Genomic DNA, 14014 nt, shown 5'->3' on the forward strand with positions numbered 1-14014 from the left:
TGGGGTGGGGGAGTATCCAATTTTTTCTAATTTTTTTTTGATGTTGCCATACAGTGTTCCAAATCCTCTATGGTCAGTGCTTTCATATTTCTTTCATAACTTCGCCATCATTGTTCCCAATAGATTCGAAAATTGAAGAAAAAACAAAAAGTCAAGCTTGAATTTGGCAATTCTAAAGAAGAGAAAATGCATGGTTATCTGGTTTGATATATTATTCATCTGGAATTAAAATTGACTCCAATGTTCGTTTGGTGTTCCTTGCGTATATTTTAGAGAAAGGTCAAGGAAAGTAATTTGAAATTTTGGGTTACTGAAAGAAAATAGGCTGATTAATAAAATATGAGGTTAGAAATTTGAGTTTACACTTCTGGTTCTTCGAAAGGTCGCAGTTTTAGCTCACTCTCATAAAGCCCAACAAAGAGGAGAAGTATTTACAGAGTTGAAAGCTAGAAACTTGCCTTTACAGATAGCAAGAGCTAAAAATTACCAAGCAGCTATAGAAAGAACCACAGACTGCTAAAGTCAAACAATTGACGGATGCTTCTCAATCTCAGTAATATTTCTTTGAGTTTGTAGGAGAAAAAGTCCTGAATAGTCTGATTTTCTGTAGATCATTGAGAAAATTAAATTGGGCCAGATATCATGATGCTTCTGAAGTCTCTTTTTATTTCATATTATGCAACACTTGACCACACCCCCCCCCCCCCCCCCCCCCCCCAAAAAAAAAAAAAGAAGTAAAAAAAAAGAGAGAGAATAAGAAAAAGAAAAAGAAAAAAGAAGAAGAAGAAGAAGAGACTTCTAACTTGCCCTTTCATTTGGAAGAGAATTTGGGGAATACTTTGAAGAGTCCATTATATGATTTTTAAAGTGACTGATTGAACCTCAAGAGTCTTCTCTATATTAAATGAAGGCACTTATTTGTTTTCTTGCCCTCAAAGCAAATGGTATTTTTCAGAGACTAGCTAATTGTCTCAAATTAACTAAGATTTAACCTATTTCAGTGAATAGAGTGCAATTCTAATTTTTTTTTTGGGTGAGTGCATTTTCCTTTGAGGTTGAGCTATTGTGTGGGTGCTGTGAATCAATTAGGTAAGGCTGTGATAGTCCTTGAGACTTCCTTGGCAGAACTGCTTAATTCAGTTGAGATGGATCACTGGTGAATTTGTTTCGTTAACTTTCGAAGTTCTGCTTTTGGCTTATGAAGGGTTTATGAGCAATCTCCATTACTTGATCAGTGATGAGATCTTGTGGAATGGAGTGCAACAGAACTACTAGTAAGGATTAAGAAGTAATTGAAACGTTTTTGCTTTAAAGCAAGTCTGGAGTTGATTTCCTTTTAAGGCTTGTAGCTGCATTTGTGAACTCAACATCAGTTTTCATGACATTGAAACATTCTAATTGTTATATATATTATAGTCTATCTTAAATTCCCTGTGATTGTTCTCATTGGGATTTGTTAGTTTTTTCTTTTAATTTTGCACATTCTTACATGGCTGTATGCTCCTTTGGTTCAACAGGTTGTCATTTTGGTTGGAAGAGTAATGCTAATCTATGTTGCTATTAATGGACAGGGAAATGCAATGAAGGATGCAGAAGCAAAAGGATTCAACCCAGGTTTACTAGTTCTGCTTCTTGTTGTGGGCATTTTGTTAGTGTTCCTCGTTGGAAATTATGTCCTTTACATATATGCTCAGAAGACTCTTCCACCAAGGAAAAAGAAACCTGTCTCCAAGAAGAAGATGAAGAGGGAGAGGCTGAAGCAAGGTGTCTCAGCACCAGGAGAGTAAACTGAATTGTAGGGCTTACTTTGTTTCTGCTATCTATGTTAAGCTGTTACATTAAGATTTTCCTGTCCTTGATGTCAGTTACCACAGTTGAGACAAAATTTGAGTTCATCCGAATGATGATAGGCTTTGCTCAAAATGTGAAACTGTAAAACCTTTCATGGTTAGTTAAGGAACAAGGATATTTAACAATCCTCTCCCCAGTGCTCCCTTGGAAATGAGCTTTAGCATAGTTAAAAGGGTGTAGCTGAAAATGAGGTTTCACAACATTTTGGTTGTTTGGATGGCTCAAAGACTCAATACAGCTGGGAATTCCTTGTATGTGATGGTCCATTTAAACCACATGAGCTCACGGATGTGAATTTGAAACCGAAACTATTTACTAAAATCAAATCGAGCCATTTACACCAAAATCGTAAAATCATTTAGTAAATGGTTCGGTTCTAGTTTCATGTTTAAGGTTGATTAGTTAAATGGGTTGGGCCAGTTTTAACCGTTTAACCCATTGATTTCAAACCGAATTGATACCGTGAAAACTGAATTGTTTAAACCGTCAAAATTGATCCAATTAACCTGTATAATGATTAAATATTTGGTTGTTTTAATAAAATATAATGGTTTAATTTATGGAAGAATTAAGGATCATAGAGGTTGTCTAACAGTCTATTCAATAATTTATTCGTATTATGTAGTTTACTCCTGCTTGTTCAGTGTCTCATTTAATTTGATACAAGATTGAAGCGTTTATTAACAAAAATAAATTTTAGCAACCATGCGAATAAACTAGTAAACTGATTACCGACCGTTTAGAAACCATATAGAATAAACCGTGATCGAAATTGTTTCATTTAGAAACCATATAGAATAAACCATGATCAAAACCGTTTAAAATCGTGAAATCGACACCATTTAAAAACCGTGGAGCTGAAACCGTTTACTAAACGGTTGCAGTTTCAGAAAGTGCAACAATTTAGTAAATGGTGCGATTTTGATTTCAACTAAATAATTGTGAACCAAATCGAACCACACCATATACACTGAAACCGAACCGATTAACACCCTACCGCTCACCAAGTATGCACTTTTGCTCTTTTGTTTATCAATGGTCCATGCTCTATGAAAAAAATTTCAATCCTCTTTAACTTTAATCTCTTGAAAGTGAATCACCGCCAGATGTATCCTGATCTCTATTTTTCCTGTCAATGTACAATGGTTACAAGATTGTATTGTTTAAAGACAGTCAATGGCTGTTTGGCTACAAATTAAACCCTGAAGTGAACATGAGAAGAAGAGACCCAAGGAAGACATAATTAAAATCACCTTTCTACTTCTGTATTTCAGTCCACCAATGGAGATTGAGTCTTTGAAGAAATAAATAGAATGGTCACTCTCATGGTATTTTTCTCAGTATGCAGCATTTACTCTACCCAATTTACTTCGGATCTGCTTCCTCACCTAAAGGGGCGTATCCAGTGCACGAGGATTCTGCCACTGCAGGGTCTAGGGAGGGTCGTGGAGAGGTTGTTTTCCGATTCAAATCGGCAACCACTAGATTGCAATGGAGCAACCTTACTGTTGTGCCAAGATCCGCTCCCTAATCTCTTATATTCTGAATTTAACTTGTCGGTTCCTTGATATGTTCCCTTCTTGTTGTAGACACAAGGTGTTCGAAAGGATCTTTCACAAATTGCTGCAAAGACAAGAACATCTGTGAGTCATAGCTTAAGCAAACAAAAAACCCTTGATAATATAACCATATACACCCTGATCATATTTACCACGTCACAACACTGTGTGTCCAATGAATTGGTCATTTTATTCTCTCAAGATCTTATCTATTTTGCCACTTGGCAAACTCTGTTCAGGCTGAAATATCATATGTAAGCAGGGATCTTGGGGTCTTGTATGTTCTTTGAAGGCCTCTTCTTCCCAAGTCAATTTCGGTCTACCCCTCGTTCTTTTAGACCCTTGGAACTGTGTTAGCCATCATTCTTCATGACCATCGGAACTGTAGTATATATCACATTATACAAAGAAAGTTTTCTACCTGTGTGTGTATAGAATATGCTTATTCTGCAAAGCCTTGAGAACTCCGATTTTTCTTTCCCTTCAGATATTCCACATGATGGCCTTCTGCATTAAGCTCCATAGCTTAAAACTAGATAAAAACACCGAGGGTTACAATTGATGTTTGAAGAACAAGCAAACTAAGCCAAAAGTAGGAAGATTGGAAAACATACCTCAGGCTGGTCTGTCTCCTAGATTAATTGCCTCAGTGTCCAATTTGATTGCCTCTCAAATAGCTTGAACATATTCTCTTCCATTTCTCCACGGTCTCTTGTTCTTTTCTTCTCTGATCCTTTCACTGGCACGGTTTTCTTCTCATCCTAGCACAAGAACAGACAAAATCTCTTTACATACATATGCACAATCTGGGGGCATGATTAAGTTTCTGTCTCATCAACATAAATGAGGTGAGAAATTTCTGGGGCCTAGACCCTGATCTAGGTGGTAACTTATCTTCCCTTTTCTTTTGAGAAGATGATCCAATGGTAATGCTCTCCTTCAGGAGAAAGCAGTGTGAGGCAGACCCACTGGGAATCCCCCAAACTCATTGCTCCAACAATAAGATGTGAAAAAAAAAAAAAAAATTCTATATCAACTGTATATACATACAATTAACTATACTTGCACTTGTCTGGTTTTGGTCATATATTTGTTTGTCCTTTCACAGCAAATTTTTACATAGTCTCCGATGTCGTCGTTATGGGGCTTCATGTCAAATTCATTTACCACTGCTTCCTCCACTGAAACCTTTCCTACAAAGCAAGGATTTTCATCCAGGTTGTTTGACTTTGCTTAGTTGACATAATATTTAAGCATGGACATATCAATCATTGTCGGGTTACAGAAGAACCAACCTCTCTGTCTGGATATCCATGATCAGAATCTGGAAAAGCTTGGATGTGTCACTTCCAGAACTAAATTTTCAGGTACTAAACTGTATTCTCACATGGATCCAGCTTGAACCCAGAAGTAGAACCATATCTGACCCATACTAAGAATCCATACTCCATGCTGCATGATAGGACACAAAAGCAGCTTCTTTGCCTTCTTAGCCAGGTAGAGCATGTGGCTTGCATACCAAATATAGTGGGTTGAAGTCCTACAAACAGCAAAAGAGAAATCTGTCTCTACCTTCGACCACAAAACCAAAATAAAAACACAATTTGCTCAACATAAAGTCGCAAGTAAGCTCACAAATCACATTTCACATTCACAAAATATATAATATCCAAATTCAGATACTGAAGTCTTAATCATATTTAGTCTCTTTTTCAACATCAAACCCATCCCAAAAAAACTCTGCAATGCCCACACAAGCAGTCAGTAGCCAACAATGAGTCATTCAGGTACATATAGAACACAATAAATAGAAGCATTATAAGTCCATAAAAAAATCTCAGTTATAAATCTTCATATGGGGTGAACTCTAATTCTGCCTATAATAGTTTTGTAATAGAACTTCTATTCAATAAGGCTTAGTAGGTGGTTTGCCTAGATGGCTGCCTGGAACTCTAGGCATGCATCTAGCAGCAGGTATGTTTCACATATAGGGAATTTGTAACCATGGCTTATTTACCACATGGAAGAATGATAAGGCAAATTTGGCTGTCAGATATAGGAAATTTTCTAGCTCAGTCATGCGTCAAATTTCAGCCTCAAATTCAATCATTTAGTTTTCCATCTAATGTCATACCCTCTTGTTTATATCATTTTGCACCCAATTGTAGTCCTATAAATCCTCTTGTAGTCCTCATTTCTGTTTTGCCACGTAGGAAACTTCGATTGGGCTAAAACTTGGCTTGTGAATAGGGGACCTTGGGATCTATATGTCCACCCCCATCTGAGTTGCCACGAAACAGAATTAGGGCCATGGCTACAGTTTAACTCGTAAGTTGTAACCAATGTGGTCACAACTCGAAGCTTCCAGACACCAAAAAAAAAAAGAAGGATCTACTCAGGTTTGTGAGAAGAGTCCTTAAATGTATAGAGATGCTTTGATTGATTTTTTGCCTGCAGATCGTATGATATGAACAGAGGTTGTATTCCAGGATTAGGATTGTGAGCTAGCCAGAGCTCTGTGCCAATGGAATGGGTTTCTTCCAGTTTCCATCCTCCAAATAAAAAAACCTCCAAGTAGAGTGGACTCTGATTTCGTTAAATACGCACTAAGGATTAATTGATATTATCTTCAAAATCAAATAAAGAATACCATGAAGATAGAGCTGCAAAGAATACGGATTCAGAGAGAGAGAGAGAGAGAGAGAGAGAGAGAGAGAGAGAGAGAGAGAGAGAGGAGTACCTGGAAGACCTAATAGAGCAACTCCTGAGATACGCATCTTTAGTTCAATGATGGGGATTTCCTAAAACTATATCCAATGGTGGAGATGCCGATAGGAAGCAAAAATCAACCCAGAATTTTTCTCCATGCTTCATCCCGGCTAACATCAAATGAACCTTAACTCTGTCAAGTTTCTCAGTGATACGCCCGAATTAGTCACCCAGTGAAGCAAGAACATGTGGCATCCAAGGGAAGGACATGTGCTGCCCAACCGATAGAGACAACGAGGAATCAAACTACGTGAGGATGAGATACCCGGATAGGGAATATTCCCCACAAAGATGGAAGACGTATCCAAGTAAGACTCAGAAAAGGGGTGATCCTATAAGAGGAAACCCTAAAAGAGAGAAGAGGGAGGTCAATACTCACACATAATTACTCCTGTGAAAACACTGTTTTGCAGGTCTCTAACTTGGGCGTCGGAGGACTAATCCCGGAGATACCTCCGGGCCTCTGCCTTCTATGCTTGTGCAGGGTCGGCTCATACGGATTTTCGGCAGTAACACTCAGGTTTGACCGATCTGGGATTCACAAATTCTATCTTGGAGGAAGACCCGACACCTGTCCAATCCTCACGATCCCAGAGTCCAACACTTGAAGAGGGAACCTCAAATTCAAGCACCCCACAAAATTAAAGACCTCCGAGGATTCCAAGTTGAATTTCCATTGGCTTTTTTTTTGGCACTCAAGGTCCCTTAAACACTATCAAATTCCTCAAGTTGGAGAGATTTGGTAATGTTTCCAAAGAAGAGAAACCGTAAAAATCCAAGATCTCCAAGGATTCCAATCTATCGAGGTCTTGAATCTCCGTTAGTTCTTTGCACTTGCAAACATATAAATGCTTCAAGTTTCTCAAGTTGGAGAGATCAGGTAATCTTTCCATAGACGAGCACCCCACAAAATCCAAGGTCTCCAAGGATTCCAATCCATCGAGGCCTTGAATCTCCGTTAGTTTATTGCAGTAGCGAGCATCTAAACGCTTCAAGTTTCTCAAATTGGAGAGATCAGGTAATCTTTCCATAGACGAGCACCACACAAAATTCAAGTTCTCTAAGGATTCCAATCGATCAAGGCCTTGAATCTCCGTTAGTTTGTTGCAGTAGCGAGCATCTAAATGCTTCAAGTTTATCAAATTAGAGAGATATGGTAATCTTTCCATAGACAAGCACAACCCAAATCCCAAGGTCTCCAAGGATTCCAATCGATCGAGGCCTTGAATCTCCTTTAGTTTGTTGCAGTAGCGAGTATCTAAATGCTTCAAGTTTCTCAAATTGGAGAGATCCAGTAATCTTTCCATAGACAAGAACAACCCAAAATCCAAGGTCTCTAAGGATTCCAATCGATCGAGGCCTTGAATCTCCGTTAGTTTGTTGCAGTAGCGAGTATCTAAATGCTTCAAGTTTCTCAAATTGGAGAGATCCGGTAATCTTTCCGTAGATAAGAACAACCCAAAGTCCAAGTTCTCCAAGGATTCCAATCGATCGAGGCCTTGAATCTTCTTCAGTTTGTTGCAGTAGCGAGCATCTAAATACTTCAAGTTTATCAAGGTGGATGGTAATCTTTCCATAGACGAGCACCCCACAAAATTCAAGGTCTCCAAGGATTCCAATCCATCGAGGCCTTGAATCTCTGTTAGTTTCTTGCAGTAGCGAGCGTCTAAATACTTCAAGTTTCTCAAGTTGGAGAGATCTGGTAATCTTTCCATGGATGAGCACCCCACAAAATACAAGGTCTCCAAGGATTCCAATTGATCGAGGCCTTGAAGCTCCGTTAGTTTGTTACAGTAACGAGCATCTAAACACTTTAAGTTTGTCAAGTTGGAGAGATCTGGTAATCTTTCCATAGATAAGCAACACTCCAAATTCAAGGTCTCCAAGGATTCCAATCGATCGAGGCCTTGAATCCCCATTAGTTTGTTGCAGTATCGAGCATCTAAACCCTTCAAGTTGCTTAAGTTGGAGAGATTTAATAATCTTTCCATAGATGAGCACCCCCCAAAATCCAAGGTCTCCCAGGATTCCAAACGATCGAGGCCTTGAATCTTCATTAGTTTGTTGCAATAGCGAGCATCTAAACGCTTCAAGTTTCTCAAATTGGAGTGATTTGGTAATGTTTTGATAGATAAGCACAACCCAAAATCCAAGGTCTCCAAGGATTCCAATCCATCGAGGTCTTGAATTTCCATTAGTTTGGTGTAATAGCTAGCATCTAAGTGCTTCAAGTTTCTCAAGTGCAAGAGATCTGGTAATCTTTCCATAGACTAACATCCCATAAAATCCAAGGTCTCCAAGGATTCCAATCGATCAAGGCCTTCAATCTTCGTTAGATTTTTTGCACTGGCGAGCTTTTAAAAACTTCAAGTTTCTTAAGTTGGAGAGATCTGGTAATCTTTCTATAGATGGGCACAACTCAAAACCCAAGGTCTCCAAGAATACCAATGGATCGAGGCCTTGAATCACCATTAGTTTTTTGCACTGGCGAGCATTTAAATGCTTCAAGTTTCTCAAGTTGGAGAGATTTGGTAATCTTTTTATACGACGGTCATGCTTGACCAGTTTTTCCAAAGACCTTAAATTCTCAAAGCCTTTTTTTTTTGGTGAAAAATTCTCAAAGCCTTCAATCCAACAAAATGAAGACCATCCAAAAATCATATACGGAAATTCATTTGAATTAAGGCTGCCCATGAGTCTTAACTCCTTCAAATTTCTCAAACTGTATAGTTTCCCAATTTCCATTGATAATTGACAGTTTTCAATCGACAACAACTCCAGGGAGTCTCGTTCCTCGAGGCCCTCAATCTCGGAGCAATCCTAGAATTTTAATTCCTTTAGTTTTTTCACATTGGATATTTTCCCAAGTATCCTTAATGATCCACAATCCTTTATTGTCAACAGCTCCAGAGAGTCCAATCCCTCAAGGCCCTTAATCTCGGATAACATGGAGCAATTCTGGAATTTTAATTCCTTCAATTTTTTCACGTTGGATATTTTCCCAAGTTTCCTTAATGATCCACAATCCTTTATTGTCAACAGCTCTAGAGAGTCCAATCCCTTAAGGCACTCAATCTCAGATAACATTGAGTAATCCCTGAGTACTAATTCCTTCAGTTTTCTCAAGCTGGAAATTTTTCCAATTTTTCTTAATGATATACAAGTCATCATCTCCAACAGCTCTAAGAAGTCCAACCCTTCGAGGCCTTCAATCTCTGCTAAACTTTGACAATTATCAACACTTAATCTCTCTAAAATTTTCAACCCCACCAATGCAGGGAGTGACTTTAGTTTGTTGCAGAACCGTAAATCAAGTGTTTGGAGTAATGGAAGGTTAGGGGTAGTCTTTTAAAATCGTTTCCACATAGTTTCAAGATTTTCAAAGAGGGTAAAAAGCCTATTTCACTCAGGATTCCTCCATCCTTGATATACCAAAAGCTAGCATCCAAAGTCTCAAGTTTTCCAAAAGGCCTATGGAATTAGGTAACTTGTCAAGTCTATCACATTGATGTAAGTTGAGGTTTTTGATAGAACTCAACCCCCCAATGCCATATGGGAGATCCCTCAGTTTTGTGCATCCCCTCATGTTCAATGTGACTAGGCTCCTAAGGTAATTGAAAGATTCGTCAGTATTAAATATTTCACAGTTTTCAAGAATCAAGATCTCCAAGCACCAATTTTCTAGTTTAGGAGTCTTTAATAGGTCTCGACACCCTGTCAGATTCAGAACTTTTAGATTTTTTTGCCACCTACATGCAAAAAAGAGAAATAACTTATAAAGAAGTTCATGACTAATTACATCAGGCAAAGGTAAAAGAAATTTCTTACAAACCTTAATGCGCTTCCAACTCATCCAGTAATTTGTGATGAGACTATATGACAGATCAAGAACAACCAGGTTCACTGGATGAAAATTCGTTAGTGTAAATTCCTAAGGGCATCCTTTCCATTTAAGCTATATCAGTCCTGAAAAAGAGGGCATGAAGTTTGGAGCAAACTCTGCATAATCAGCTTGGAGTAATCTAAGTTCAATCACTTTAGTAAATCCCTCGCGCTCATCAAATATGGTTGACTTCTTGAATTGCTTCGAAAGTTGAAGCAAAGCCCTTTAACTTGATCCGTTCCCTAAAACAAAGAATTTTAAATAAGTACACAAAAACTTTAATAAGTACAAAATTTATCATGGTCCACGGTGTTTGGTCAACTCTTGTGCTCTATGGAACACTTATCAATCATTGGACCAGGTGAGCCAACATTGTAAAGGTCCCAACTAATCTTATTCATGAAATTTTAACCAAAACAAGCATTTTCGTAGTTGATACTTTGATCAAATTTCATTTATATGCTCATATAGGGCTGAAACTTCACTATTGAAATGACTGCATGATCCTCTATAATGTGGACCCCACCATGTCTACCACTACTGTGCCGTTGTGCAACAACAAGTTCACTGACCTCCATGACATTTTGGCTTAAAAATGAAAACCATACTCTTATATCAAATTTATGAAACCTTAAAGAATGAACAAATAAGATCTATAAAACTTTCTCTCTTACTGGCAGGCAACATCAACAATAATTTGGAGCATAAAATAAAGTGTACTAACCATTTATTGAAAACCTACTGTATGTTTCTCCAATACTTTTAAGGCTTCCTTGTGAGATCACAACCTACTACGCTTTCTAGGGACCTCAAGGTTTTCTTGACAAACAATTTCCCTTCCAAGATCTCTAAGCAGATCATGCATCTTTAGTTGATTATTTTCACCCATCTTCACCAAAGACTTTTGGTAAAAAGCCTTAATTCCTTTTTCAGAAAAAAACTCACATTTTTCCCATATCAAACATGCAATATTTTTGTCCAGTCCATTGAAAAAGCATGCAATATAAGAAATATTTGCTTCTCTCAATACGTTAATCCATCAAAACTTATTTTCAACTTTATCAAAATTTCAGCATCAAGAATATGATTTTGCAACATCTCTAGTGTGTCTTGCCAAAATGATTTTTCCATGCCAAATAAAGATGAATCTATAACCTCAAGAGCTAAGGGAAGCCCTCCAATTTCCTTAGTGATGTTTTTGGGGAGATCTAGATAGTCCTCAGGTATTTCGTCTATTTTGAAGGCACACCTGGAAAATAGTTGAAGAGATTGTTTTGCCTCCATTTTAGGGGGCTCATATTTCTCATCCACTCCATGATGATGTAAGATCTGCTCGTTTCTTGTTGTGATTATAATCCTACTTCCCAAACAAAACCAATCACACTTCCCAACTAATGCATCTTCAGAATTTTTATCCACATCATCAAGAATAGCAAGAACTTTCTTCTTGCTAAGTCTTTCTTTGATCATATTAATTCCTTTGCCTTTATTAGTGATGCTGAATCTTACTCCTTTCAATATTTCCGAGAGAAGTTGATTTTGCAAAGTGATAAGTGAAGTATCTCGAACATTATCCAGAAAACTACATCCCTCAAAGTGACGTGAGATTTCATTGGAGACAACATTGACAATGGTTGTCTTGCTAATCCCACCTAGCCCCATACTCCCATAATCTTTACATCATCTGATTTAATGTTTAATAAGTTCACCATTCTTTCTACATGAGATTGGATTCCAAGTAGGTCATCAAAATCAATTACGGAGTCTTGTTCCAATTCAGTGGAAACTGCTGCAATGACTAATTTGACCAATGTCCCTTCATTCCTGTCCAATTCAAATCAACAAGAAATAAGTAGTTGGGGGAGCAAACACATTAAAAAGAAAAAAAGAGAAAAGAAATGAATGACACAATTTCACTTGGATGACATCATAAAACAATAGCTTGAATTGAATTGGATGAGAGAGCTTCTATTACAAATTTTTTTTTTCATTCTCATTATGCGGGGAAAATTAGCAGGGTGTCAAAGTTTGGCTTAGTGTGGTAAATAAGAAAGACATCGTCCTCGTCTCCCCTAGTTTAGCAACAAGTAAGTGATGTCTTCCTCGTCGGGCTACAACCCATCATCCCGCGAGAGATCAAGACCAAGACGTAGGTATAGGAGTCCTGGGGAAGTCCGAGGGATGTCCTCGAATTCCACCGACTCTCCCTCCTCCCGTGACTCATCGTCCGCGGCCTCACCGTCGGGGTCCAAGGGTGGCTCCAACGGTGAGGGGTTCAGGGAGAGGATGCTCGACGCCCGAGCCCAGACCCAGGAGCCCCTGGAAATTGAGGCCCTTAAGATCGTCTCCACAATGGACGAATCAGAACTGGAGGAGCTGAGGGCCTCCTTCGGTGTTTCGGATGCTTTCGAGCTCCGTCTACCCAAACCTTCTGACCGAGCCAGCTATCGGAACCCCGAGGAGCTGTGCCTGTACAAGGAGGCCTTCAAGGCAGGCCTTCGGCTGCCCCTCCACCCCTTCTTTACCAAAGTGTTTCGGCACTATGGGGTAAGCCTGACTCAGCTAACGCCGAACGGGTGGCGACAAGCGTTAAGCTTCGTCATCTTCTTCGTTCGGCACAAGAGGCCCCTCTCCCTTCAACTTTTCATCAACTGCTTCCTTCTTCAAGCCTGCAAGGGACTTTCGGGTTGGTACTATTTTTGCCCCCGAAAGGACCTTCGGCTCCTGAAGGGTTACCCAACTTCCATCCACGGATGGAAGGAAAAGTATTTCTTTGTGAAGTCGACCGAGGGGGTGCCCTTCGGCACGGTCTGGGACATCCCGGACCTTAGGGATGTGAACTCCGGCCCTACCCTATTCGGGGCAGACGCGGAGTCGTTGGCGATGGCGAGGCGGCAGGAAGGCTGTTCTCCAGTCGAGGCCGACTGCCTCAAGTCCGACGCCATCCTCTTCAAGTTCGGGCTTAGCCCGGGTGAGTTAGGCTAGCCTTCGTTTGCTTCCTTCGAGTGTCGGTCCTTCGTACTAATACTCTAGCTTCTTCTTACAGTGCAAGTTACCAGAGCCGAGGCTAAGGCCGCCGCCGCGGCAAGACAGGCAAATATCAGGGAGGCCAAGGCACGTGACGCCCCCCAACAGCCGAAGTCTAAGAGGAAGGAAAAGGCGGGACCGTCCACCGAGACCCCGAAGAAGAGGCCCAGGGTGGAGGGGTCGACTGCTGAGGCTATCCAAGCCCTTGCTGCTCCTGGCAGAGACGGACCTGCTCAAGACCCTTCGTCCGCCGCTGCCTCCCGAGGCCCGAAGGTCTCGTCGACCAGGGCCGAGGTGGGGTTCATCCCACAATGGTCGGTGAAGGAAGACGACACTCTGGCCGTCGGACGGGTTGCCAGAGAGTTGGTGATGAAGGGGAGTCTTCCCCGTGATGCCACCGAAGCCCAGAAGCAAGGGACGACGGCACTGATCACCTCAGCGTGCATCTTCATGGCGGGGGTAAGCTTCGGTCCTCCTGCCCTCTTTTACGTGTACTATTCATTCTGACCTTCGGTGCTTCGTGCAGGCTCAGAATCAGATGGGTCAGCTGGCGGCTCGAGCCGAGGCCATGTGCCGAGAGCTGGAAGTCAGCGAGAGGGATAAGGTCTCCCTAGACAACGAGCGCACCACCCTCCTCGAGAAGGTGGAGCACCTGGAGAGGGACCTAGCCCTCGAGCGCCGAGAGTGCGATCGGAAGCTCTCGGAGTTGAAGTCACAGGTGAGGGCCCGCATTCAGGAAGCCGAGGCCCGAGGGGTCGAGAAGTATCGGTCCTTCGAGGCCTTCAGGGAGGAGATCAAGAACGCCATCGCCCCGGGGTACACAATGGGCGCTACTGAGGTCCGAGATTGGGTCCTCGGGCGCTACCCCGGGGTTTCCTTCGCAGACAGCGGCCTCATCTTCGAGGACGACGATGTGGAGGCGGTG

At 40.7% G+C, this 14014-nt stretch overlaps 3 protein-coding genes and 1 long non-coding RNA gene across 9 annotated transcripts in view; 1 reads left to right on the top strand and 3 right to left on the bottom strand.

Annotated features, from left to right (window-relative positions):
• LOC122057570 (DNA-binding protein S1FA-like) overlaps positions 1-1976 on the top strand; it is a 10350-nt gene extending 8374 nt beyond the window's left edge. For all 4 annotated transcript variants that reach the window (XM_042619714.1, XM_042619713.1, XM_042619711.1 and 1 more), the window contains exon 3: positions 1572-1976. In XM_042619714.1, coding sequence (XP_042475648.1) covers positions 1572-1787 — 216 coding nt within the window. In that variant the 3' untranslated portion in view covers positions 1788-1976. The remainder of the gene's footprint in view (positions 1-1571) is intronic.
• Positions 1977-2936: 960 nt separating this feature from the next.
• On the bottom strand, positions 2937-4949 carry LOC122058218. Of its 3 annotated transcripts, none has more exons than XR_006133708.1 (5): positions 4706-4949; positions 4473-4598; positions 4025-4171; positions 3832-3942; positions 2937-3474 (listed from the first exon to the last, which is right to left on the bottom strand). It is a non-coding gene; the product is annotated as an uncharacterized LOC122058218 (long non-coding RNA). The 3 variants fall into 3 exon arrangements; XR_006133709.1 differs by having other exon boundaries at positions 4473-4603; XR_006133707.1 differs by having other exon boundaries at positions 4461-4603.
• Positions 4950-6874: 1925 nt separating this feature from the next.
• Positions 6875-8446, bottom strand: LOC122057988 (putative adenylate cyclase regulatory protein). Its single transcript, XM_042620361.1, has one exon. The coding sequence runs from the start codon at positions 8444-8446 to the stop codon at positions 6875-6877; it is 1572 nt and encodes a 523-aa protein (XP_042476295.1).
• Positions 8447-11085: 2639 nt separating this feature from the next.
• LOC122057989 (disease resistance protein Roq1-like) lies at positions 11086-11724 on the bottom strand. The gene has a single exon (XM_042620362.1). The coding sequence runs from the start codon at positions 11722-11724 to the stop codon at positions 11086-11088; it is 639 nt and encodes a 212-aa protein (XP_042476296.1).
• Positions 11725-14014: the final 2290 nt, after the last annotated feature.

The sequence above is a fragment of the Macadamia integrifolia genome, chromosome 12 (assembly GCF_013358625.1).
Source record: "Macadamia integrifolia cultivar HAES 741 chromosome 12, SCU_Mint_v3, whole genome shotgun sequence".
Taxonomy (NCBI): domain Eukaryota; kingdom Viridiplantae; phylum Streptophyta; class Magnoliopsida; order Proteales; family Proteaceae; genus Macadamia; species Macadamia integrifolia.